The sequence below is a fragment of the Bos indicus genome, chromosome 9, assembly GCF_029378745.1.
Source record: "Bos indicus isolate NIAB-ARS_2022 breed Sahiwal x Tharparkar chromosome 9, NIAB-ARS_B.indTharparkar_mat_pri_1.0, whole genome shotgun sequence".
NCBI classification, from domain to species: Eukaryota; Metazoa; Chordata; class Mammalia; order Artiodactyla; family Bovidae; genus Bos; species Bos indicus.
This window is the reverse complement of record NC_091768.1, coordinates 94,658,208-94,684,819: the sequence shown is the minus strand read 5'-3', so window position 1 is coordinate 94,684,819 and position 26,612 is coordinate 94,658,208. Positions and strand designations below refer to the sequence as shown.

The 26,612-nt window shown below is 47.4% G+C and overlaps 1 protein-coding gene across 4 annotated transcripts in view; it reads right to left on the bottom strand.

Moving 5' to 3' along the window:
* The window catches only part of ZDHHC14 (zinc finger DHHC-type palmitoyltransferase 14), a 291,942-nt gene that overhangs the window by 97,753 nt on the left and 167,577 nt on the right, over window positions 1-26,612 (bottom strand). For 2 of the 4 annotated variants that reach the window (XM_019967634.2, XM_019967637.2), the window contains exon 2: window positions 24,244-24,416. In XM_019967634.2, coding sequence (XP_019823193.2) covers window positions 24,244-24,416 — 173 coding nt within the window. The remainder of the gene's footprint in view (window positions 1-24,243; window positions 24,417-26,612) is intronic. The other 2 variants (XM_019967635.2, XM_019967638.2) reach the window with 1 other exon arrangement.

Sequence of the window (26,612 nt, the reverse complement as noted above, 5' to 3'; positions counted from 1 at the left end):
AGTCCCTGCCCGCTTCCATCTTTTTTGCATCCAATGAAAAGAAATGGCCAAATTCATTCTGGACACCCAGGTGGCGCCAGTGGTAAATAACCCACCTGCTAATATAGGAGACATAAGAGACGCAGGTTTGATCCCTGGGTCGCGAAGATCCCCTGGAGGAGGGCGTGGCAACCCACTCCAGTATTCTTGCCTGGAGCATCCCAAGGACAGAGGAGCCTGGAGGGCTAGAGCCCATAGGGTCACAAAGAGTCAGACCTGACTGAAGTGACTCAGCATGCACACACGAACAATGTTAATAAATGGAGCTGCCTGGCCTGTACAATTCCTCGCAGGGTGTCTGTCTACTAGGCATTTCTCAAGAACCAGGAACTGGAAATAAGGCAAGAGCACACGTTCTCCCTTTATGCAGAAGAAGTTCTGCTGGGGGTGGGGGGTGGCGAGGACACTTCCTCTCCCATCCACGTGGTCAGAGCGGGGCAATGGAAGAGCCCACCACTTGTGGGTGCTCTCACCCAGACCTGCCCTGGCTCCTCTTCCAGCGTGGAGCTGGGGGAAGAGGCAGGTTCCTTCCCAGCCCAGCTGAGCCGGGGTAAGGTCTTTCCAGTAACTACTCCCGGATGCTGCCATGTCATTCTCTGCGGGTCAGGCGTTCCTCTGTCCAGGCCTTGGGTCAGCTCTCTCCTTCCCTTCCAGACTCCAGACTTATATCTGGGGCAAGCACTCTATCCTACTCTCCTAGAAATCCCAGGGTGTGCTCCAGTACCTGGTATCTGGCAGACACTCTGTGGGTCCTGAGATGACAGACGCCCATGTCTGAGTGGTCCAGGCATCAGCCAGCCTGCCTCTCTCTCTTTCACCTTCTGGGCAGCCACCTGCCAGGAACGGAGCAGTTTCTGAGGGGTCCTGGTCTCTTCCCTGACTTGAGAGGTGTGGAGTGTAGGGGGAGGTAGGAGGTGGTGAGGGGACGATGAATGGGGTCCTCACTCAATGGCTTCCTGGCTTATGTGTCCTCCATCCTCTGAGATCAGCATCACGTCCCCCAGTGCTGTCTGAGCCTCACACGTGTGAGATGCTCCATACGCACTGATGATACTTAAAGGCAGTGACACTGGACACCCTGGTGGCACTAGCTGTAAATAACCCGCCTGCTAGTACAGGAGACGTTAAGAGACGCAGGTTCGATCCCTGGCTTGGGAAGATTCCCCTGGAGGAGGGCATGGCAACCCACTCCAGTATTCTTGCCTGGAGAATCCCATGGACAGAGGAGCCTGGAGGGCTACAGTCCATAGAGTCACAAAGAATTGGACATGACTAAAGTGACTTTGGAAGGAATGATGCTAAAGCTGAAACTCCAGTACTTTGGCCACCTCATGGGAAGAGTTGACTCACTGGAAAAGACTCTGATGCTGGGAGGGATTGGGGGCAGGAGGAGAAGGGGACGACAGAGGATGAGATGGCTGGATGGCATCACCAACTCGATGGACATGAGTCTGAGTGAACTCCGGGAGTTGGTGATGGACAGGGAGGCCTGGCGTGCTGCGATTCATGGGGTCGCAAAGAGTCAGACACGACTGAGCAACTGAACTGAACTGAACTGAACTGAAAGTGACTTGGCACGCAAGCACGCAAAGGCAGTGGGCCTCAAGCATTACTTCATAAAAGGCTCGCCTGGGGGATGTGCTAGCAGCAGACCCCCAGGCCATAATCTCCTAGATGCTCTGCTCTGTGGGCTCAGGAGGAGGCCTGGGAATCTGCATTCTAATGAGCAGTTTAGGTGAGACACCCAGGGGGTTGTGCAGACTCAGGGTGACAGACAGCAGCTCAGACTCCCCTCTCCCACTGTGTGTGATGTGCCAAGGTCAGGCAACGAGTCTAGTAAATATTGGTTGCAATGACACCAGCTAGAGTTTATGTAATGATGTTTACTTTTTTTTTTCCTGATTATGAAAGTAGTATATGCTCATCATAGAGAATTTGGAATATCAGAAATACATGAAGAAAAAAAAATGAAAACTTAATTTAAGATAATTTTGGGGAATTTGGGATTCCTGGGCTGTCCATTGATTAGGACTCTGTGCTATCATTGCCAAGGGCCTGGGTTCAATCCCTGGTCAGGAACTAAGATCCCGCAAGTTGCTCAATGTGGCCAAGAAAAGAAAAAGGGGGACTTCCTTGGTTTATGATTAAGACTCTGAGCTCCCAATGCAGGGGGCCTGGGTTCAATCCCTGGTTGGAGAACAAAGATTCTGCACACCACACAGAAAGGCCAAAAATAAAAAAATAGAAAAAAAAATAGTCTAATCCAAGGTAAAGGTAAGTATCTTTTTTTAAAAAAATAGAGGTCAATCCAACTGCAAAAACTCCTGTTTATATTTCTTACCATTTTGCTATGCTTATGTACATATTAACATTACACAGGACATACAATTTTATATTTTGTGTATCTTAATTTTACATTGTATTGGGATCTTTTCCATAGTCATTATATACTTTTGAAATTAGTGTTTTAATGACTTCGTAACAGTCATCACAGAAGCATACAGTAATTCATTTATCCATTTTGTTACTGGTGCACATTTAAGCTCCCAATGCTTTTTGTTGTTTAGTCGCTCAGTCCTGTCCAGCTCGTTGTGACCCCATGGACTGTAGCCCGACAGGTTCCTCTGTCCTTGGGATTTTCCAGGCAAGAATACTGGAGTGGGTTGCCATTTCCTTCTCCAGGGGATCTTCCCAACCCAGGGATCGAACCCAAGTTTCCTGCATTGGCAGGTGGATTCCTCACCACTGAGCCACCAGGGAAGCCTAATTCTTTACACTGTTATAAATAACTCTACAGTGAGTATCCTCAGATTTATTTTTCATGTAAGGTTTAAATTTTGCTCCCTGAAGTTCCATGAAGTGGGCTGTATTTCAATTTCCTTTCAGATTGTATCCCTTCTATCATCTTGTTATTTTGGTTCTCACATTCATCTCTAAAACCTTTAACAATGAGGAAAGACACCTCTGAATGCTTCTATGAATTCCAGGCCTTTGAAAACCTTTCTTCTAGACTCCTTTCTGGGTAAAACTTGTATAACTGGTAGCCTGCAAAATAGTACTCACGTGAGGAGGACCTGCGGCTTGAAATGAGGGAACAGAGAACAGTGAAATTAGTGATCTGAATATTACTTTGAGAATTGAGAGGGGCTTCCCAGGTGGTGCTAGTGATAAAGAATCCGCCTGCCAAGGGAGGAGACACAGGAGACACGGGTTCGATCCCTGGGTTGGGAAGATCCCCTGGAGGAGGACAGGCAACCCACGACAGTATTCCTGCCTGGAAAATCCCACGGACAAAGCCTGGTGGGCTACAGTCCATGGAGTCGGCAAGAGCTGGACGGGACCGAGCGCCTGAGCACACACACTGAGAAATGAGAAGCATTCGTGGAGACGACAGCACTTTTCTTCCAAGAGCAGAGAGCATCCGAGCGGGGAGGAGGCCAGCTAACCGCTCTGCGCCGACGCCATGGGCACCGCGGCTCCAGGCGGTGGCCAGGCAGCCAGGAGCCGGGGCTGAACCCTGCTTGTCACTTCTGACGGCCAAGTGTGTTCAGTGAATCACCTCCGAGATCTGCTTCTGTGATCACCATCAGCCTCTCTGAGTCTGTAATTGCCCAACTGTGCAAATAGGTATTCAAATATTGATGAGAGAAAACCAACAGCCGTTTATCAGCCCGGAAGAGCAGTTGTTCATGGCTTTTATCTCAAGAGCGCTTTATAGGAAGCCCTGGGAAGTGCTCACTCGTCACACTGTGTGTTTTGAGCAGCAGTGACTGAAGTACAGTCTAGTCAGAAGGGCTCCCTCTGCTTTCTTGCTGAGAGCTGGAGGGGAACCCGGGCTCCGGAGGGCGGGAGGCTGGGCCGCCCTCTCCCTCTCTGCAGGTCACATTTCCAGATGTTTTCTCTTGCAGCCAGCTCCTCCTCCCTCCTCTCTGTGCCAGGAAAGAAAAACGAGCCTCCCGCGGGGAAGAGAAATCCCCATTCCACATGCTTTGCGCTGTTATCTTGTTTTATACCCCCAAAGTTCTCTTGGTGATTTTTGTGAAATGTCAAACCAGTAATTATTATTTTAGTATTGACTTCCCTAGAACTGCCCTGTGTACCGTAGAGCGGAAAAATGGAATCACAAGGATCTGGAAGGAGGATCTCAGGCAGGACAAAGGAAACCAGAGACACAATTCCATTGCCTTGGGCTGAAAGCAACCTTTCTTTATTGATGGGCTGTTGCCTTTCTTATACTAGGAATTCCTCCTTCTCACAAGCTTGCGTTCCATTTTGGCACCGAAGTTACTAGTTTTGTTTTTCTCTGGAGTTGGTAATGGCCTGGATGGGCCGCCTGTGCCACTAAACGGCCCATCTGGGGCGCTCGGAGTGGGTGGATGGCTCTGACACCGTTTCCCTCTGGCGATGCAAACTAGATGAGGTGGGAAATGAACCACAAACCTGCACTCCTGTACACAGGCACCAGTCAAATGGGAGCCAGGGTGACGCTGATGTCACCAAGCTCAGAGTTGATCACCAGCCTGTTTCTGGAAAGGCAGCGTGCAGCTGGGGAGTGTGGGCCTCGCTTTCCAGCGCGCTGGCCGTTGGGCACTAAAAGTGTGGCTCGTCTCACTGAGATGTGTAAAACATCCTCAATTTGGAAGATTTAGGGTGAAAGAATATCTCAATGCTCTCTAAATGTTGATTCCCAGTTCATATGATAATACGGTGAAGAATTGACTGAAATAGAATATATTGCTAAAATTAATCTCACCTGTTTCTTTTTACCACTTTATAAAGTGGCTACCAGAGAATTTTAAATGACACCTGTGGGCTTGCATTTGCAGCTCACAGTATAGTTCCATTGGACAGTGCTGGTTTAGAGGCAGTTTAAACATTCACTGGAGGGACTTCCTTGGAGGTCCAGTAGCTAAGACTTCATGCTGCCAACGTAGGGGGTGTGGGTTCGATCCCTGGTTGGGCAACTAAGATCCCACAGGCTATGTGGTGTGGCAAAAAATTTTTTTTTAAAAATTCTTTGGAAATCAGTGAAAAATCTCTATTTATATTTATTTTTAGGTGTCAATGGGGAGGGCATTCGGTGATACTCTGCCCAGGTCTGCACGAAATGGCACGAGGCCTCATGCTGGGGCACGGCTTTCAGCTCTTCTCCTGTCAGCCCGCGGAGTCATCTGCTGTTCACACTGTTTTCTCAGTGGTGAGGGAATGAAATTGGGAAGTCTGCAGACGGGGATGTGCCCGGCTCACAAGAGGCACCACAAGCCCTTTGAAGGGTCTGCAGGCTGAAGTTCTTTTTAGAACTAAATTCACAAATGAGAACAACCGAAGTCCTGCCCCTGGAATAAAAATCCGCTTTGATCTCATTCTTCAACCTAACACAACACTGCACAGAACCACCCAACCAGGTGCCTCCACCAAGCGTGAACATCAGCCCTTCACTGAGGCTCAGTTTCTGTCCATTTAGATAAAGACCATTACGGACTGGATGAGCCATGGGAGAAAAGAAACCCAACACGGTGGAAGCCAAGTTTTTCCTCTCCTATCAGAACGGCACCTGCAAACTCCAACAGCCCCACATTTCTCCCCCAGAGCCGCTGCCCCCATCAGAGCCTCCCCCCATTATTGCCACTTGATGGCGCCCTCGGGCTTTTCCCCCTCCAGCTGACATCATCCTTAGGGCACCTCCCTCTGCTGGTTGTATGTGGGCTTCCCTGGTGGCTCAGCCGTAAAGAATCACCCTGTACCTATGGCTGATTCTTGTTGATGTACGACAGAAAACCACAAAATTCTGTAAAGCAATTCAGTTCAGTTCACTCAGTTGTGTCCGACTTTTAGCGACCCCATGGACTGCAGCGCACCAGGCCTCCCTGTCCATCACCAACCCCCGGAGCTTGCTCAAACTCATGTCCATCAAGTCAGTGATGCCATCCAACCATCTCGTCCTCTGTTGTCCCCTTCTCCTCCTGCCCTCAATCTTTCCCAGCATCAGTCAGTTCTTCGCATCAGGTGGCCAAAGTACTGGAGTTTCGGCTTCAGCATCAGTCCTTCCAATGAATATTCAGGGCTGATTTCCTTTAAATGGACTGGTTGGATCTCCTTTCAGTCCAAGGGACTCTCAAGAGTCTTCTTCAATTAAATCTTTTTTCTTTTTTTTTTTTAAAAAAAAAGAACCCTCCTGTCAAGGCTGGAGATACAAGACAAGTGGGCTCAATCCCTGGGTTGGGGAAATCCCCTGGAGGGCGTGGCAACCCACACCAGTAATCCTGCCTGGAGAATCCCCATGGACAGAGGAGCCTGGTTCGATACAGTCCATGCGGTGACAAAGAATCAGACACGACTGATGTGACTTAACACGCATGCCCATGTGGATCTGTATTAGGCCTCACGTGTACAGTATCTCATTCAACTGTTCCAATGACCTAAGAGACAGGTTTAAGAGGACAGCACCCCCTACACCAGGCCCCCAGGTTGGAGGGCTGAGCAAAGGGCCCAGATCACAGCCACGAACAGAGCCACTAGGGTCCAAGCTGCCTCCTTCCACCTGTGGCCTTTCCACCATGTGGCCTGTCTCACAGAGCGTCCCTCTGCACCTGTGTTCCCCCCAGCAGGCCCAGCCTCAGCTCCAGGCCCACCTCCGTCTGCCCCAACCTTCCCTTCTGGTTACCCCCACCTCTGGCTTGCTTCAGCTGCTGCTGCTGCTAAGTTGCTTCAGTCATGTCTGACTCTGTGCAACCCCATAGACAGCAGCCCACCAGGCTCCCCCGTCCCTAGGATTCTCCAGGCAAGAACACTGGAGTGGGTTGCCATTTCCTTTTCCAATGCATGAAAGTGAAAAGTGAAAGTGAAGTTGCTCAGTCCTGCCCGACTCCTAGCGACCCCATGGACTGCAGCCTACCAGGCTCCTCCATCCATGGGATTTTCCAGGCAGGAGTACTGGAGTGGGGTGCCATTGCCTTCTCCAGGTTTGCTTCAGCAGCAGAGTCCAAACTCTGCCTCAGCTCAGCTGAGACCCACCTGTGCCCATTTGTGGCCTGCCCACCACCCTCTCCCAAGCCCAGGCCTCCCGTCTTTCCTGCTCAAAGCCCCAGCTCCAGGGTTCGCCTTCCACCCTCCTCCTGATTCCTAGGCTGACAGATCTGAGCTGTCCATTCGACCCCTCTTCCCTCGCTTTCCTCTACAGTCTGAGCGTCTATTTGACTCTTCCAACACATTCCTGACGTTTTTGTAAACTAAGGTAGAGTTTTTTTTATTCCTTTCAACCCCTGCTTGTCCGTCTGGGTTCCATCCTGGCTCTTGTTGATAATACCAGAACCTGGGAAACCGCCTGGACTAACCCCTGCCTTGACGTCCTAACCCCTGCTTAGCGTCCGGATGGTGGGGTAAGTCCAGGGCTCTGCCGTGTACTGGTTGAGACTTTTGGAGGTGACTCATCCTTTCCATGCCTCAGTTTCTCCAGCTGTAAAGCAGGAATAACAGCAGCACCTGCCTCCTCGAGGGGCTGAGAGGATGAGGTGAACATCCTTGACACAGGAAGACAGAGCCCAGCCTGCAGCGTGTGCTGTCAGATCGTGAGTCTTCCGCATCCGTGCCTGGTTCTGTTTTGCTGTCAGCCATGAGTCTTTCGCATCCGTGCCTGGTTCTGTTTTCTTGCCTGTTGAAATCTGCACCGAGTGGCTGTGATCCGCCTCACACGCCAGCCAGATCCGTGAGCTGTTACCCCTTACTCTTACATGCCACCCGTGCTAGAAGAGAAATGTCGTTCGGGTGCCTAGACCGCCCTTTTCAGTCCCTGCTTTCTAAAAGTGTCCCCTTTCTCCTGTTCTCTGCCCCCCTCCACCCCTAGGAACACCGCCTTGGGCAATTCTCATCCCCTTGTCTTTTGAGAGCCAGCTCGGATCTGCTTTCTTCCAACAATCCGCCCCCCCCCCCCAATAAATTCTCTTGGTTCGTGGTTCCCTCGGGTCCCACAAATTTAATTTCTCAGTCCAGGGTGATTCTACCACCCAGGGGATAGTGGGCACTGTCAAGAGACACTTCTCTTGTCATGGCTGGGGGTGGGGTACGCATCTGGGGGGTAGAGGGGAGGTCGCTGCTGCACAGGGTGGCCCCCACCACAAAGAGTCTCTGCCTCGAGTGGTCCACAGGGCGGACTGTAGACCCTGCATTATGACCACCTGCCCTTGATGACGTTCTTTTTGTTTGCTTGTTTTAAAAAGCCTTCTCAGCCCAGGAGAGATGCCTCAGGAGAAACCAAACCTGCCAACACCTTGATCTGGGACTTCTAGTCTCTGGAACTGTGAAAAAAATGCATTTTTTTTTTTAAAAGCTTTTCAGTGTTTTCAGTGAACTTCCCTGGTGGCTCAGACGGTAAAGTGTCTGCCTACAATGTTCAATCCCTGAGTCGGGAAGATCTCCTGGAGAAGGAAATGGCAACCCACCAATCTTCTTGCCTGGAAAATCCCATGGACAGAGGAGTCTGGTATGCCATGGGGTCGCAAAGAGTCGGTCACGAATGAGTGACTTCACTTTCACTTTTCAGTGTTTTCAGCTAGACTTCTTTTGATTCTTCCATAGTACTTAAGATACTGATGTGCTTAAAATAGATGAACTGATAATGATTCATTTTCTAACTAAACAGCCAAGCAGGAATATTTTTCATTAAGTGTCTGGGGTATGTCATCACAAGATAAAAAATAGTCACATAAATGTTTGAAGCATCCTGTGCCCATGGAGAGAAAAATGCAGTCGTCTCTGTCGTCACCTTGCGGAAGTCTGTCCAACGACAAACAGCTTCTCAACCCCCGGCCATAGTCACACACATGACCTGTTCTCGACCACTTTCATTTCTGAGTTCTTCATTTAGAATTTGACCTTTTTTGTTGGCATTCCTGCAATAAATATCATATATGACAGCAAAACCTCATCTGCATCTAAGAGAGATGTGTCTTTCTTTTTTGCAGAGCAGCGGAGGCGATGGGGGAAGTTGTCTCCAGCTAAATCTGATGTCGAGCGGATTAAGGCACAGGTGAACGGCACGCAGGGAAATTATACACCCGGTCACTGTCTCCTGGTTTGCCACAGAGATGATAATGGAGCAGAAGAGACCATCACTTGCTCCCCTGGTGGCAGCACCATAACTGGATGAGGGCTTGCAGAGAGCACAAGTCAGCAAGCCCTTAAGCCCACTTCCGTGCAAGGTGAAGACGCTGAGGACAGCTGGAACAACCACAGGCAGGCATTCTTACATTACTCTTAGTACCCTGCAAAGTGATGACCAGAGAACAGAGGGCCAGGATCTCTCTACCGAACTTGCTATCACTCCAAGTATGTTACATTTAGCTTCGTGAGGGCCACAGGAGGTTTTAGCCTATTTCTGTCCTGTTGATTTCTATAGAGTGCAAGGAGTAACCCAATCCATTCACTCACTTAAGGACCCTTGGACTTCAAGTTTCCACTCTTAAAGGAAAATAAAGAGATCTTGTCAAGCACACACTCCAGGTTCTGATGGCATTCATCCACTCGGGTTTCTGTTTTTTCTTAGCAAGTGTTAATCTACAGTGTCCAAATAAATGGTCTTCACTTCTGACCACCTACGTAAGCTAAAATTTTTTTTTTTCCTACAGGAGCCTTGAAAGATAAATTCAGATACATGAAAAATGTGAGGGATTTTCTCCTTACCTCCTACCATGGTGGCAGGAAGAGCCCGCACCGAAGGACCCCACTGTTCCTCCAGACAGAACCATCTCACACCTTCTCTGCCCTCTTTCACATGCCGTGCAGCCTCTGAGTGCTAATGTCCATCACAAATCTGGACTACAGAGCAGCCAGGAGTCTACTCATACTCCTAGGCAACAGATCTTAGCCTCCGAACTCAACAGCAAGAAACCCAACAGTTGATCTATCTCTCATAACTTAGATTTGAGTTTTCGAGAACACAGGAAGGAAGAGAGATATTACTTCCCCTCCTCAAACCAGCTGTAAATCCCTACATTGCAGTTTTAAATTCCAAAGAAGGAGGAAGAAATTTCACTTGGAAAACAACAGTGAGTTGGGTGGGTTATATCAAAATTTCAGAGCGTGATGACTGTGACATAGTTTCATTGACCTCTCTCCACCCCTGGCCCCTGCCAAGGTAACATGTCAACAAAGTTCAACTTTCCCAGAGTATAAAAAAAGTGAAAGTGTTAGTCGCTCAGTCATGTCGATTCTTTGCAACCCCATGGACTGTAGCCTGACAGGCTCCTCTGTCCATGGGATTTTCCAGGCAAGAATACTGAAGTAGGTAGCCATTCCCTTTTCCAGGGGATCTTCCCAACCCAGGGATAATACCTGGGTATCCAGCATAGCAGGCGGATCCTTCACTATCTGAGCCACCAGGAAAGTCCATGGGAGAGCATAAATGATGCACGGGCATCTGGCAGGTGAGGGATAAGCATAGACATTAAAGAAGTGGCTGCCTGACAAGTGGCCCTCAGTTAAGCTGGATCCCTAAGTTTAGGGCTTCCCTGGTGGCTCAGATGGTAAAGAATCTGCCTGCAATGCAGGAGATCTGGGTTTGATCCCTGAGTTGGGAAGATCCCCTGGAGAAGGAAATGGCTACCCACGCCAGTATCCTGGCCTGAAGAATCCCCATGGACAGAGGAGCCTGGTGGACTACAGTCCATGGGGTCATAAAGACTCGGACACGACTGAGTGACTTTCATACTAAGTTTAGACTCCAGCCACAAAACGTGCAGATGTTACTAAGCAACATGTGGGCTGATTCCCTGGGTTTTTAAAAGAAGAAATAAAAAAGCTCCTCCCAAGAAAACTTCAAGGCAGACCTCTTGCTTTTCTGACCACAGCGCTTGTTCCCCTAAATCATCTCTGCTGCTCAGCGTGGCGGGTAATCCTTCCGGGACCTGCACCTGTTTGGCCTCTCGGTCTCCTCCTAGCTAAGCCCCTGCCCCACCTCCTCGCCCATCCATTTCCTCTCTTCTGCCAGGGCTTTTGTTTCCTTTTATTCCTCACTGCCTTTCATGCTGCTCTACACTTGTAATAAGAAAATGCCTCCCACTCCCCAGCACAAAGAGCCTGCCCACTCTTCTGATTAACCTCCTCCTTTGGCGGGGGAAATCTCTCTCCTGAAAGGCTGTTCTTACCTTCCTCCTCCTCCTGCCCAGCACACGCACTGGTGCGGCCAGACCCCTGCTTCAGAGCCCATTCTGCCCAAAAGGCCCTGCCTGCAGAAGTGCCTTAGCTTTGCTGCTGCTGCTGCTAATCGCTTCAGTCATGTCTGACTCTGTGCAACCCCATAGACGGCAGCCCACCAGGCTCCTCTGTCACTGGGATTCTCCAGGCAAGAACACTGGAGTGGGTCACCATTTCCTTCTCCAATGCATGCATGCATGCTAAGTCGCTTCAGTCATGTCCGACTCTGTACAACCCCACGGACAGCAGCCCACCAGGCTCCTCCGTCCACAGGCTTCTCTAGGCAAGAATACCGGAGTGGGTTGCCATTTCCTCCTCCAGCCATAGCTTTGATTTCCCACTAAAACCTAGTGACTGGCTGACTCATTCCTTCACTCTCAAGAGCTACTGTTTCATCATCTTGCTTTATCCTCCCCCAAGCATACCAGTTAAAGTAATAATGATAGTAATATTCCAGTGAGTCACATAAATATCTCACTTCGCAGCAACTACAGTTTACTTGCTGGATTTACATGGGTGTGCGTGTAGCTTTGGATTCTAAAATTATTAACAGAATATGTCAACTCCTGTTTAAGTCATTGAATAAGCTTCATAACCTTCTAAAGCATCTAGGTCCCCAGATTTTCATGGTCAAACGAAGGAGGAGGAAGGGTTTATTTTAAGAACCACGGAATAACAACACTAGAATGGGACTTTGCACGTAGTGTATCTATTTTATACGGATCAAAATGAAGACCCAGAGAAGTTAAAACACTTCTCAGGGTTATACATCAAGTGGAACAGCTGGGTTAGGGGCTCAGTCAACTTAGTGACAGAGCCTGGGGCTCCTAATGGTTTATTGATGATGAAAACATTGAGGGACTTTGAACTCTACAAAGCACTATCTAAAGAGAAAGTATTTATTGATATGTATGTTAGTTGTTCAGTCGTGTCTGACTTTTTGTGACCCTATAGACTGTAGCCTGCCAGGCTCCTCTGCCCATGGGATTTTTCAGGCAAGAACACTGGAGTGGGTTGCCATTTCCTCCCCCAGGGGATCTTCCTGACCCAAGGATTGAACCCAGGTCTCCTGCATTGCAGGCAGATTCTTGACTTTCTGAGCCATTGATATAGTTGTTATTAACAAGTAATATTTTTTAATACCTTTTTAAAAATTTTAATTGGAGGCTAATTACAATATTGTGGTGGTTTTGCCATACATTCACATGAATCAGCCATGGGTGTACTAGTTGTTATTAACAAGTAATATTAGAGAATGTGAAGCCACCTACTCAGAAAGGCTACAGAGCAGGGTGATCACAATGAACACTCAAGGTAAATGAAGCTGAGTGAGCCAAACACCTGAAAATACGATGGCTTGGAGAGCTTATCAGGAGAGGAAGCAAACGCTGACTGCTGGAGAGATGGTCATGGGATTGGGCACTGGTCACAGGGTGGGCAGTGGAAGGCTTTAGGGTGGTGCTATTGCGCTTCCGTGTGAATCACCTGTGTCTGCCTTAAACCAGATTCTGCTTCAGTGGGTGAGCTCGGGGCTGAGGTCCTAGGGTCTATGCAGCTCCTAGGTGATGTTGATGTTGCTCTTCCACGGATCTACTTTGAGTAGCAAGGATTTAGGGATGTAGTTGCAGAAGCAAAAATGTCAAAGAGGAGATATAGTATCTGGCCGTGGCACCAGGACCCCAGGGCTGGAGTCCCGGGTCTGCTGCGCTGTGCGAGCATGGGCGGAGTTGTACCTCTCTCTCTCTGGGCTTGGGTTTACTCATCTTGGTAAACCAGGGCAGTTGTTCTGGATGGTTTCCACAATTGCTGAGGTCCCTTTCAGAGGGGGTGTCCTATGACTCAGAGCATTGCAGCACGCCAGCCTACCTGTAGTCAGGGAGGTGGGTTCAGAAGCTCTTGTATTAGAGCCCGAGATCCATGAGTCAGCAGTTTCCTTAGTGCCCGCGGCTGGAAGAGAGGGGGTCTCTAATTCCCTTTAGCACGCTCCAGACCCCTGGTCTTTCCTTCGGCTATAGTCTTGAACCACGTGGTCCCAATTTTCCCATCCCTTTCATGCCACTTGATCCTTCACTTCCCCTCCTTGCAGCATCTGGCTTCCTCTGCTCCCTTGAAGATGACTTTTTCCTCGCCCTGGTTCTTTCATCATCCTTTCCCCTTTTATGGCCTTCTATATGAGGAATGCGGAGAAGGAAATGGCACCCCACTCCAGTACTCTTGCCTGGAAAATCCCATGGACAGGGGAGCCTGGTGGGCTGCAGTCCACGGGGTCGCTAGGAGTCGGACATGACTGAGCGACTTCACTTTCACTTTTCACTTTCATGCATTGGAGAAGGAAATGGCAACCCACTCCAGTGTACTTGCCTGGAGAATCCCATGGACGGAGGAGCCTGGTGGGCTGCCATCTCTGGGGTTGCACAGAGTCGGACACGACTGAAGTGACTTAGCAGCAGCAGCATATGAGAAATGATTACAATTACAGTACTTTCTTTTTTTTTTTTAAGTAAAGCGTGTCAATATTTGCCCTATGCCATCACTTTGCTGATTTAAAAAGATTCTTTTTTTTTTTTTTTTTAATGTGAACCATTTTTAAAGTCTTTACTGAATTTGTTACAATACTGTTTCTGTTTTACATTGGTCATGAGGCATGTGGGATCATAGCTCCCTGACCAGGGATCGAACCTGCACCCCAGGCATTGGAAGGCAAAGTTTTAACCACTGGACCACCAGAGACGTCCCCATTTTGCTGATTTAACACAAACTCTTTAAAGACTGTGACACAGTGAGAGACAGGGAGAGAGAGAGATTTACCCTTATCTGAAATGAAGTGATAGCACTGCTTTTAGGGCGCTCATCAATTCTACAGAACAGCTTCCAATCTACATATGTGAACGTGAAGGTAAAGTGAAAGTGTTAGTTGCTCAGTCGTGTCCAACTCTTTGCGACCCCACGAACTGTTCAGTCCATGGAATTCTCCAGGCCAGAATACTGGAGTGGGTAGCCGTTCCCTTCTCCAGGGGATCGTCCTAACCCAGGGATAGAACTCAGGCGTCCCATATTGCAGGTGGATTCTTTACCAGTTGAGCCACCAGAGAAGCCCAACATATGTACATATATATAAGCTGAATCTTCACTGTATTAAGAGACACCCTCTAGATTCAGGATAGGGAATACAGAGGGAGGTCACTAAAATACCTATGTAGATTTAGGAATTTAGACTGAGTGTGGTCGGGGCATGAGTGTGATCTCAACAAATTAAACAGCAGCCCCCCTAGCCTTGCCTCAATTTCTTTTCCTATAAGAAGAAAAAAAAACCCACTTTCCACACACAATATTGGGAGGACATTGAAGACAATTCTGTACAGGGTCTCCACCAGAAGAGGGGATGATAATTCTTCACAACAACCATCACACAGTAAAATGTCCTAACTCACAAACAAGGAAACAGGTTTGCATCAGAAACCGGCCTCAGTTCCAGCATAGTACATTCCCCGAAGTTTGGATTTCTACAGGAAGAAGAAATAACCTAGGCCTCACTGAACATCCTGGATGAAACACAGCCATCCTTCCAAAACCTTGGGACAAACAAAATCTCCAGCTCCTTCCTTCCCTCAGACCCAGAGCCTTCAGAACCTTGTGGTATTTCCTCAAATACCAAGATTCTGAATTGTAACATCTGGTTCCCAGCTCTCCCAGGCTGGGACTTGCTTTTAAAGAGACAGTCAGGAATTCTGGCATCGTAAGCACCCACCCTGAGTTTCTTACTGCCTTCCCTTCCCCTGGCATGAGCACACACTTGATGATTCTGGTACTTTCCCCCAAACAAGGAATCTGCTTTTTTTATTACTAGGATGTCGTTTTCTTCACAAGCCTTCATCTCTTCCTCTTTTGAAAGTTATTTCAGATGCAGTAGGGCACCCTGCCCTCTCTTCACATAAGTCCTCCACTAGCAGCAGGAAACATCTAGACTTCAGTGAGGCAGCTACAACAGGCTGTCCGATTGTCTGGTGTTTCCCTGTAGTCCTTCTTCTCCTCCCACTTGGGCTTAGGATGTGAGACCTGGGCCCACTAGCCACAGTGGACTGGACACGGCTCTCTCTTTCTGAGCCAGGGCAATGATGGGGAGACCCAGCCAATGGGACGGGGAAGTTGGAGGGCCAGATGATGCTGACAATCTGGACAGAGAATGTAACTTACAGAGAAGGGATGTGCTACCCACTCCAGGGGTCCCAGAAATCTCCCCTCGGGCCAGCAGGTGGACAGTAGCAAGCAGGGGTTAAGAGCATAGGGTGTCATGGCAGATGAACCTGCATTTGACTCCCAGCTCTGATGGCTCACACAGTAAAGAATCTGCCTGCAATGCAAGAGCCCCGGGTTCAATCCCTGGGTTGGAAAGATCCCCTGGAGAAGGGAATGGCAACCCACTCCAGTATTCTTGCCTGGGAAATCCCATGGACAGAGGAGCCTGATGGGTTACAGTCCATGGGGTCACAAAGAGTTGGACATGACTGAGCGACTAACACTTAAGGCATGGTCAAACGATCTTCAGCAAATCATCTTCTTTTCTGAGTACTGGCTTTCTCCGACATAAAATAGGAACAAGAATAGCATCTAAACGTTACGGAGTTGTGAGTCTTAAATGAGATCATACGTAGAAAGAGCTCAGCATAATGCCTGGCACAAGAGAAGCACTTAATGAAAATAGCTATTAGTACTGTCCTGCCTGTCATCTCAGACCAATAAGCCAATTACTTCACAGGACAGGGCAGAGACTGTTTTAGTTCAGTGGACACAGGTAAATGCTGAAGTTGGTACTTAAAAGAGAGTCCGACAGCTACTGAAGTCGTATCATAACCCTGGCACAAACAGGGCAGAAAGCAGGTGGCAGGGGGCAGGGAACAGTAAAGGCAGGAAGGACCCCCACAGAGGCGGGTGCGGTTCAATTCTGGACAGAGTTCTTGGTCTAGCAGAATGCTCCTGAGGTCCTGAAATGACCACACTAAATAAGAGTTACACAGAGGATAAACTGTGGTGATTTTGGAGGTGAGACTGTCTGCTACCCCATGGACCGTAGCCCACCAGGCTCCTCTGTCCACGGGATTTCCCAGGCAAGGATACTAGAGTGGGTCACCCTTTCCTCCTCCAGGGGATCTTCCTGACCCAGGGATCAAATACATGTCTGCTGCATCAGCAGGCAGATTCTTTACCACTGAGCCACCAGGGAAGCCTTAGACGTGAGGAGGGAGATGCAAGTAACCTAGAGGGCTGGGATAGGGTGGGAGGTGGGAAGGAAGTTCAAGAGGGAGGGGACATACATACAACCTATGGCCGATTCACGTTGACGTATGGCAGAAACCAACACAACACTGTACAACATTTATCCTCCAGTTAAAAAGAAACAAATTGAAGGAACTGGAGAAACAATCAGAAAATGTCACCTTCTGAAAAGAAAACTGGCAAAACCAGTCAAATCAACCCGTTTTGATGCCTTTTTTTCTTGCGTTTTCAAGGGTGGCTGTCTAGTATGGAGCACACAAAGCGACTGCAAAGTCTGTGTGAGAGGCCGTCACAGACTAGTCACAGCTAGGAGACTCATTAATTATAGAGCAAAAAAAGAAACTATCACCTTAAAAAGCAATTTTATGGTGAATATTACCAGTAGAAATAACTAACACGAAAATAAGCCAATCATGGCTTAAAAATTTCACATGGTAAAACATTAAATCACAGGGAAAATCTGTCATGTTGGAATAATGGTTCTATAATAAAATTCATAATGGCAACTTTCATAATATAAAAACCAATCAATAAAAAATCTTAGTTATAAATTTTATGCAGAAATCACTCCAATAAAAATAATTTTGGCAGAATAAAAATGGAAATGGGAAAAATTGGAAATAGTGTAGCTTTACAATAGAGAATATTGATTAAGGTCTTAAACTGGCTTAAGAATGTCCTCCTCAGAAAGTATTTTGTTCAGTGAAAATCCACCAGTGTTATTTAAATTCCAGTTATTGGGTTGGCCCCAAAGTTTGTTCAGGTTTTTCTGTAAGAGGTAATGGAAACCCAAATGAACTTTCTGAAGAACTAAATAAAATGTTTCTACACTTAAACACAGGGCTTCCCTGGTGGCTCAGATGGTAAAGATTCCACCTGCAAAGCAGGAGACCTGAGTTTAGTCCCAGGGTGGGGAACATCCCCTGGAGGAGGGCATGGCAACCCATTCCAGTATTCTTGCCTGGAGAATCCCATGGACAGAGGAGCCTGGTGGGCTACAGTCCATGGAGTTGCAAAGAATTAAGATGTCTTTGGGGAAAAAAAAAACAACTAGCAAGTCAAATAGATGGTGAACATATCTTGTTTCCATAGAACACTTCCCAGGAATCGCACTCCCTGGGATGGTGTAGACCCAGGCTGCTGACAAGGCCAGTGCCTCCACAGGGGCAAGATGCTGCCTGCCTGCTTCCTAGATGGCTCCTCTAGACGATTCCTGGCCCAAGGGTACTTTAGGAGGAAATGAAAGACAGACTCCTGTCTTGGAAAAGGTGACTGGTTCTGTGTACTACAAGGAAAACTCTTGGATGATGAGAATTTGACCAAGAGTGTGGAAGAGAGAGAGAGAGAAAGAAGAGGAAAGAAGGAGGGGAAGGAGGAGGGAAGAGGAGGAAGGGGAGGAGGAGAGGGGGAGGGAAGAAAGGGGAAGAGGGAAGAGAGGGGAGGAGGGGGGAGGAGGGAGGAGGGGGGAGGAGGGAGGAGGGGGGAGGAGGGAGGAGGGGGGAGGAGGGGGAGGAGGAGAGAGGGTGAGGAAGGAAGGGAGGAGGAAGGAGGGGAGGGGGAGAAGGAGGATAGAAAGGGGAGGTGGGAGGAGGAGAGGGGGAGGAGGAGGAGAGAGAGGGGAGGAGGAAGGGGAGGGGAAGAGAGGAGGGGAGGATGAGGGAAGGGAGGAGGAAGAGGGAGGAGGAGGAGAGAGGGAAGGAGGGGAGGGAAAGAAACTCGGGGAGTCAGAGCAGACAGAAGGGAGGCACGCAAATGGGTGCTGCCCAGCGGACATTCTAGCCTCCCAGTCAAAGGTTCAGAGTGGAGGCAATAAATCTTAAGATTCTACTGCAGCCCAGGTGATTTTAAGGGCCAGCCAGCTTCCTTTGATCTCATTCCACCCTCAGCAAGCCGCCATGATATCACTTACTGATGTCAGGGTTACCATGACACAGGGCGAGAGTTACCTCAATAACTAGCCTTGTTTTTGGAGCCCAACGGGAGGACTGCACGTTTGAGTTCATGACTGCCTCCCCTGATCCTCAGGATGCTGGAGGGGACGGGGCGAGATGCACGTGGAATGGAAGACGGGAGGGAGAGCAGCCCCTTCCCCCTATTTTTAATCCCTGGAAAGGTAATTGAAATGAAAGGCTTGGAGCCTGTGCATGTGGTATCATAATTTTTTTCTAGCCCCCAAATCAGTTGCTTAGTATATGGTCAATCCTGAGTGGAATCAAAGAACAGAGTTTCCCAAACTGTAAAGCTGCCAAGCAGGACTTCAATGACCCCACTGCCTGGACCCCAATGCCATTCTTCACTGTCTTTTCAGGGGCAGCATGAGTTATTGGGAAAGCTCTTTCAGAAGAAAGAAGTGTAAGGCATTTCCTCAGACTTGGAACAGACTGAGACACACAGCCTCTGCCTCGCCACCCACTCCCCTCCAGAAATCTGAGGACGGGGAATGTTGTTCAGATTTTTGGCAAATCTTCAATCAGTTCCTCAGACGGCTGGTTTCAAGGGTCTATTCTGGGCTTCTACACTCAGAGGAATACAATGGATAATTGGAATCAATAGCTCTAATAATAAAAAGTTTCCAAATCTCGTGTTTTGCTTCTTTAGAGAGCATGAAATAAATGTGCTAAGATTTCATTGAAACATCATCTTATTTTCCACAGCCATGTGATATATGGGAGGAATTCTTACAAAGCATTAGCCTAGCTCTGCTGTTTATTTCCATCACAAAGCAGCTCGTTTTTTATGAGAATCTATGTTTGTAGAAGGTGACGAGAGATCCGAGTGGGGAAAGAGGACAATTTTTCTTGAAAGATTCTAGCATTTCATGAGCCAATCCTGACAAGAACCTCACAGGCTATGGGTTCTTATTCCCATCTTAAGGGGCTTCCCAGGTGGCACTAAGTGGTAAAGAACCTGCCTGCCAATGCAGGAGACATAAGAGACACAGGTTTGATCCCTGGGTCAGAAAGATTCGCTGGAGAAGGGAATGGCAACCCACTCCAGTATTCTTGTATGGAGAATTCCATGGACAGAGGAGCCTGGTGGGCTACAGTTCATGGGGTAGCAAAGAGTTGGACTCGACTGAGCAACTAACATTTAACATTTCCATGTTAAAGTTAAGAATATGGTAGGATGAGATTTAAAAAGTGTACAACTAGCCTAAAGTCACACACCCAGAGGATGGGAGAGCCTTCTTCCTTTCCCTCCACCCTCCTCCTCTCTCCTTTCCTCTCTTCTTCCCTTTTATTTTAGACAGCCTTATTGCGGTATAAGCTAGCTTACGTTACAGTTACCCATTGTAAATGTACAATACAATAATCATTAGTCAGTTTATTAGATTATGCAACCATCACCACAATCCAGTTCTGGACCATTTTCATCCTCCCCCGACAAATTCTCTCAAGTCCGTGTGTGGTCAGCCCTCAGTCCTATCCCCAGCCTGGGCAATCCCTGATCTGCTGTCTCTAAAAGTTTGCCCTTTCTGGACACTTCATCTAACTGGAATCACACAATCTACAGTCTTCGGATTTGGTTTCTTTCCCTTACTGTCATAGTATTTTTAAGGTTTATCCAAGTCGGAGCCTGTGTCGACACTTTGCTCTATTTCACCGCTTAATAACATTCTATTATGTGGACTGACCTCATATTGCTCATGAGTTTACCTGCCAACGGACATTTGGGTTATTTCCAGGTTTAGGCTACTAGATATAAGGCACATACAAGGACACGTGTTTCATTTCTCTTGGATATATACGTAGGATAGAACTGCTGGGTCATATGGTGACTTTAACTTCTTGAGGAATTTTGAGGAAGTATTTTCCAAAGTGGTGGCACCATTTCACACCCCAACCTGTAATGCATGAGGGTTCCAATTTCTCCATATCCTCACCAACATTGTCAGTCTCTTTTGGTTGGAACCATTTTAGCGGGTGCCAAGTGGTATGTCTTTATGGCTTTGATTTGCATTTCCCTAATAATTAAAGCTGAAACTCCAGTACTTTGGCCACCTCACGCGAAGAGCTGACTCATTGGAAAAGACTCTGATGCTGGGAGGGATTGGGGGCAGGAGGAGAAGGGGACGGCAGAGGATGAGATGGCTGGATGGCATCACTGACTCGATGGACGTGAGTCTGAGTGAACTCCGGGAGTTGGTGATGGACAGGGAGGCCTGGCGTGCTGCGATTCACGGGGTCGCAAAGAGTCGGACATGACTGAGCGACTGAACTGAAATGAACTGAATAATTAAAGATGCTGAGGATGTTTTCATGTACTTATTGGTCATTCATACATCTTCTTTGGAAAAATGTCTGTTGGATTCTTTACCCATTTGTATATGGGTTGTTTGTCTGCTTATTGTGTTGTAAGAGATCTTAATATGTTCTAGATACAGTATAAGATATTTTATCAGATATAGGATTCATGACTATTTTCTCCCAATCTGTAGCTTGTCTTTTCATTTTCTTAATGGTATCTTTTGAAACACAAAACTTTTAAATTTGATGAAATTCAATTTATCACCTTTTAAAAATTACAGATCCTGCTTTTGGTGTCCTATCTAAGCACTCTGCCTAATACAAGGTCAGGAAAATTTTCTCTGCATTTCCTTCAGAAGTTTTATCATTTTAGCTCTTATATTTAGGTCTATTATCCATTTTAAATTAAAATTTTGTGTATGGCCTAAAGGAAGGATTCAAATTAATCCTTGGATTCAAATGAATCCAAATATGGACAACCAGTTTCTTTACTTGCTATGTGGTGTTTTTTTCAGATTTTTTATTTCTTGAGCATTTTTTTTTTTTTTTTGGTAACTGTGGCTTTCTAAGAATTTGTCCATTCATCTAAATTGTCTAAATTTGTAGCATAAAATCAAAATCCTCTTAATTTTTCTAGGTTTAATGGTGACACCTCTGCTTTTTATTGCTAATTTTGGTAATTTGTATCTTCTCTCTTTCTCCTTGTCTTCTTTTTGGAGGGGGAGTCAGGGGAGTAGCTGAAGTTTTGTCAATTTTGTTGATCTTCTCAAAGGACTAATTTTGGGGCTCACTGATTTCCTCTGTTGTTTTGCCTGTTCTATTTCACTGATTTCCACTCTCAACGTTACCATTTCCTTCCTACTAATTGCTTTGAGTTCAGTTTGCTCTGCCTTTTCTAGTTCTTAAGGTGAAAGTTTCAGTTTCTAGGTTTTTTCCATGCATGCCTCGTGCTAAGTCGCCTCAGTGTGTCCAACTCTTTGTGACCCCATTGACTGTAACCTGCTAAGCTCCTCTGTCCATGGGATTCTCCAGGAGAGAATACTGGAGTGGGTTGTCATTTCCTCTTCCGTGGGATCTTTCCTACCCAGGATTGAACCCAAGTCTCTTACATCTCCTGCTCCGGCAGGCGGGTTCTTTACCACTAGCGCCACCTGGAAATTCACACGAGTCAGCCCCTCAGATAAGGACACGGCAGGGTGCGTGGTATCCACATGGAGCTTCCTCACCTTCGGAACGCAGGCTGGGGATGACAGTGGTCCCAGAGGGACTGTCACAGACTCCCACTGTTCTGCCCCGAAGTTCATCAGTTTTTCATGAATAACTGCTCCTTAATACAGCTGGATTCCAGAGCCATGAAATGACTATTTCTGACTACTTTGTCTCATCTTATCTATAATGTTTCATCTAATTGCCTTTGGGGAAGGATGTATCGGGCTACTGATTTCTGCCACTCCAAAGCTTGTCTCTAAAGCTCCTTTTCTCTCCTTCACAGGAAACGAAATCTGGTTTCATCTCTCACACAATCTGTGTTTCTGGGGGGAAGGGGCATGCGGCCAGAGCTGGGTTTTAAAAATGGCTTATATGGAAAAGTATGTTGAAAAATACTGCTCTGAGGTTATCAACTTTAAGAAAACGAAACAACAAGAAAATTGCATTTTAATGAATCATTCAACTTCTTCAATATTAATAATGGAAACTCAATGTCTCTTAGAATCTGCATTTATAATAGAGAATTTTGATGGCACTCTTTATTATATGCTTTGTAAGAAAGACAAAAAAAAAAAAAAAAAAAAAAATCCTGATCTTGCTGCTTCTTCAGATGCTCCCAGCACTAATGGGGAGGTGGGAGAGAAAACAGGATCACAGCAGGAAAATGCTTAACGGCCAGTGTGGGAGCTGGGCTCTCTGCCTACTGCATCAGTAGCAGTTTTAAGCTCATGCAGAAGTGACACAGGCATAGACTAAGCACTGTCTACAGGCTCCAGCCTAGTCCCTGCAGGAAACTGGGCCCTGGCCTCTCTCTCTTCCTTATGACATGAACTAAAGAACTAGGATTGAGATCCAAGGGACCTGGGTTGAAGGGTCTGGCTCTGCTATCTTCTTCCATCTAACTCCTTGGGGTTTTGTTTTCTTATTTGTAAAATGGGTGTAATAATAAAGTCTTCCTCACAAAATTTCCGGGATGTGATCAAATTCAATGATCATCATGGGTGGCCTTTACAAATTATTGATGAGCTATATAAATGCAGCCTCTTGATGAGGGTGAAAAAGGAGAGTGAAAAACCTGGCCTGAAATTCAACATTACAAAAACTAAGATCATGGCACCCACTCCCATCATGTCATGGCAAATATTAATAGAAGTGGAAAAAGTGGAAGCAGTGACAGATTTTATCTTCTTGGGCTCCAAAGGCTTTACACTATAGATTATTGCCCTGTATTCAAATCTCAATACGTGGTGGCTAAGAAAGAGATTGTCTCCCTACTTTACTACCCCAGGACAGAAGAAGCTGTCTGCAGCCCAGCAGAAAACTCACACACACTCCCATTATTGACCCCTCTACTGCTCCACTCCCAAGGATGAAGGATGAAGGCAGATGCTCAGAGAAGGCCATGACTGTGCTTCAGCATTTGGGGAAGTGAACCAGAGAGGCACTGTTTTTCAAGACCCTAATTGTACCACTTTACACGATGGAAAGTGAGGGTCTTTCAGCCAAGTGGGCTGGGAAGGGACGCCCACTGGGAGAGAACTATTTCTGTCGAGTGATTTTTCACACCTAACCTTCACATTCACACTGAGACACCACACTGCCCCTGCCACGCTTGCCAAATGATTGCTGCACCACGGCAAAGCTACACATTCACAAAGGCAAACTTTTAAGAGCAAGCGGGAGCTCTCTTTTTAATTAAAAAAGAGATTTTAAGGGTTCTTTGTATGAGGGATAGGGATTGGTTTTTTAATATCTTTAAAATGGATTGCTGTAAGTTTTTAATCCCGGGCTTTCCAATATCTAAGGAAAAATAAAGCCATTCATCTCAATATATATCAGAAATATATTATCTTTGTCAAACCTTAATAAAGAAATCCTGGAGCCCAGGCTGGATAAATAGGACAGAGTCTAAGGTGTAACCTTTCCCGCTTGATATTCTAGAAAGCAGAGGAAAGAGCAGCCACCAAGAACCACAGCTTTCACAGCAGTGCCTTCTGCAGGCGCCTTCTCAGAGCGGACTCAGACACTCGGATTTCAGAGAGCCTGGCTGGTGGTGGCCTGCCTGCCGGTACCACCAGCCCAACTCCAGCGCACCAGTCCCTCGGCCTTACCTCCAACCACTTTCCATCCCACCTCCTACTCAGGTCATCCTCGGGCCAAGTGAATGAAGACATCGGGACTCCTCCCCAGGGACTCAGCCCCTCCTGCAAGGGCTCCTCACCCATCCTCCCGCACTGGGGCTGAGCACAGGTGGGCAGTGACCACAGACAGGCTAAGGGCGGACCTTCAGGGTTACCTATTTGCCTTTCCAGGTCGGCGGCTTCATCAGGCGTGGCTCGTGGAAGGACGCCAGGGTCACTGAAGCTGGTGCGCAGCAGGGTCCCCATCACAAAGAAGAACAAGATGCCACCGACCACCGGGATGGCGGGAGTGATTTTCACTGCTAGGTACGGGCAGCTGCCAACAGGTGGGGGAAGCAGAAAGGGAGGGGAGAAAGAGAGGAAATACAATGTCAGTAATCAACAGTAAGCAGTCTGTGTTTTCCAAGAACCTATAGGCTTTTTTTTTTTTTGAGAAGCAAAATTGATTTCCATTAAAAATTCATCTGTGTTAAATATCTACATTTGGGGAGGTCTGCAGTTCTCTCTCGTGGACAGTTTAACCCTCCCTTCTCAGCTAAGATAACCCTTGGCTGCTCGGAAAAACACTGGCAGAAAAATGAAAATAATCCTGCTTGTATAATCGATGTAAGATGCACAGAGCTTGCACCCTTTGTGTTGGAAACATGGCACATGAATTACATGATTCTCCACCCAGTCCTGGAATCGTGTTAACACAGGAGACACTGGCTTAGAACCAATTTTCATCAGACCCGGTCTTTCCTCTCTGGGTCAGACAGCTTAGGGCACAGAATGCAGAGAACTGCAAGCCACCCTCAAAAGACAAGAAAGTATTTTTTCAACATTTTGGACCTAATCTATCCAAAAGACGTTAATGAGATATGGAAACGTACTGGTGGACCAGTTTCCCAAAAGGACTAAAAGGATGTAGGCGGGCAGAAAGCTATGACCAACCTAGACAGCATATTACAAAGCAGAGACATTACTTTGCCAACAAAGGTCCATCTAGTCAAAGCTATGGTTTTTCCAGTAGTCATGTATGGATGTGAGAGTTGGACCATAAAGAATGCTGAGCACCGAAGAATTGATGCTTTTGAACTGTGGTGTTGGAGAAGACTCTTGAGAGTCCCTTGGACTGGAAGGAGATCCAACCAGTCCATCCTAAAGGAGATCAGTTCTGGGTGTTCATTGGAAGGACTGATGCTGAAGCTGAAACCCCAATACTTTGGCCATGTGATTCGAAGAACTGACTCACTAGAAAAGACCCTGATGCTGGGAAAGATTGAAAATAGGAGGAGAAGGGGATGACAGAGGATGAGATGGTTGGATGGCATCACCAACTCAATGGACATGACTTTGGGTAAACTCCAGGAGCTGGTGATGGACAGGGAGGCCTGGTGAACTGCAGTCCATAGGGTCGCAGAGTTGGACACGACTGAGCAAATGAACTGAACTGAACATGCCCTTCCAGAAGAAGATGAGCTACCAATGGATAAACAGGGCCCAAGTTGACTCTCAAGCCCCCTTCACTGTCCCCAGTGAATGCACTGACACGCAGCAGGGTCTTGATGAGTTGGGGAGAGGTGCCCTTGCGACAGACGGACATCTATGCCAGCCAGCTCCAGGGACCCAGGAGCCAAGGCAGCTTTAAGCACTGCCCTGACCCACCGTCATTGACCCTTGACTCCATGGAGGTGTTGAGAGGCAGAGTGAAGACCAGCCTGGTGCCTGGAGCCCAGTGAAGGATGAGCCCCGCAGGGACCATGGTCAGTCTGTTGTCACCACATTTAGGAACACCGTGGCATCAAGGAACACCTCACGGACTCACAGAGTCGTAACACCCAGAGTGCAAAGTGCCTCCTAGATGGTCTGCCTCACCAGGGGAGGCTCTTCAGACACTCAACCCCAAACAAAGAGAGGGAGCTAGAAGAGAAAGGGTTGGAAAGCTTTGCTTAAGAGAGGAGCATGGGTCTCAGTCCCAGGGGACTGTCATGAAATGACCATCTCCCCTTCAGAGATTAAATATAAAGTGACAATCATTTAATACTGCACTGAAATCTTCACACCGGACTGTGGCCCAGCTCTGGGATATGGTGCAGTGCCGTGGGCTACAGAAATAAACACCTTCTCAGGGCATGTCCATTACGGTAAATGGAGCATGTGCAGACTCTGACATGGAGCGTCTGTGAAGAGCTGGTGATAAATATCAATTGCTGCAAGGCTATTGATTAAATCTCTGACTGTGATGTCAATCAAGTTAATAGCAAGGAACTCAGGCTCTAAAGATCATTAAAAAGCATTTGTGTCATAAATATGGCTTTATCTTTGTTCCTCTTATTGTCATATAAAAAGCCACCTGAAGTTGTGTTAAGCCTTGAAAATGTGCTGCTGCTGCTGCTGCTAAGTTGCTTCAGTCGTGTCCAACTCTGTGCGACCCCATAGACGGCAGCCCACCAGGCTAGTGTACCACAATCAGAAATCAACACAGTTCAAGGAGGGGAGTTTGGGGGAGAATGGAGACATGTATATGCAT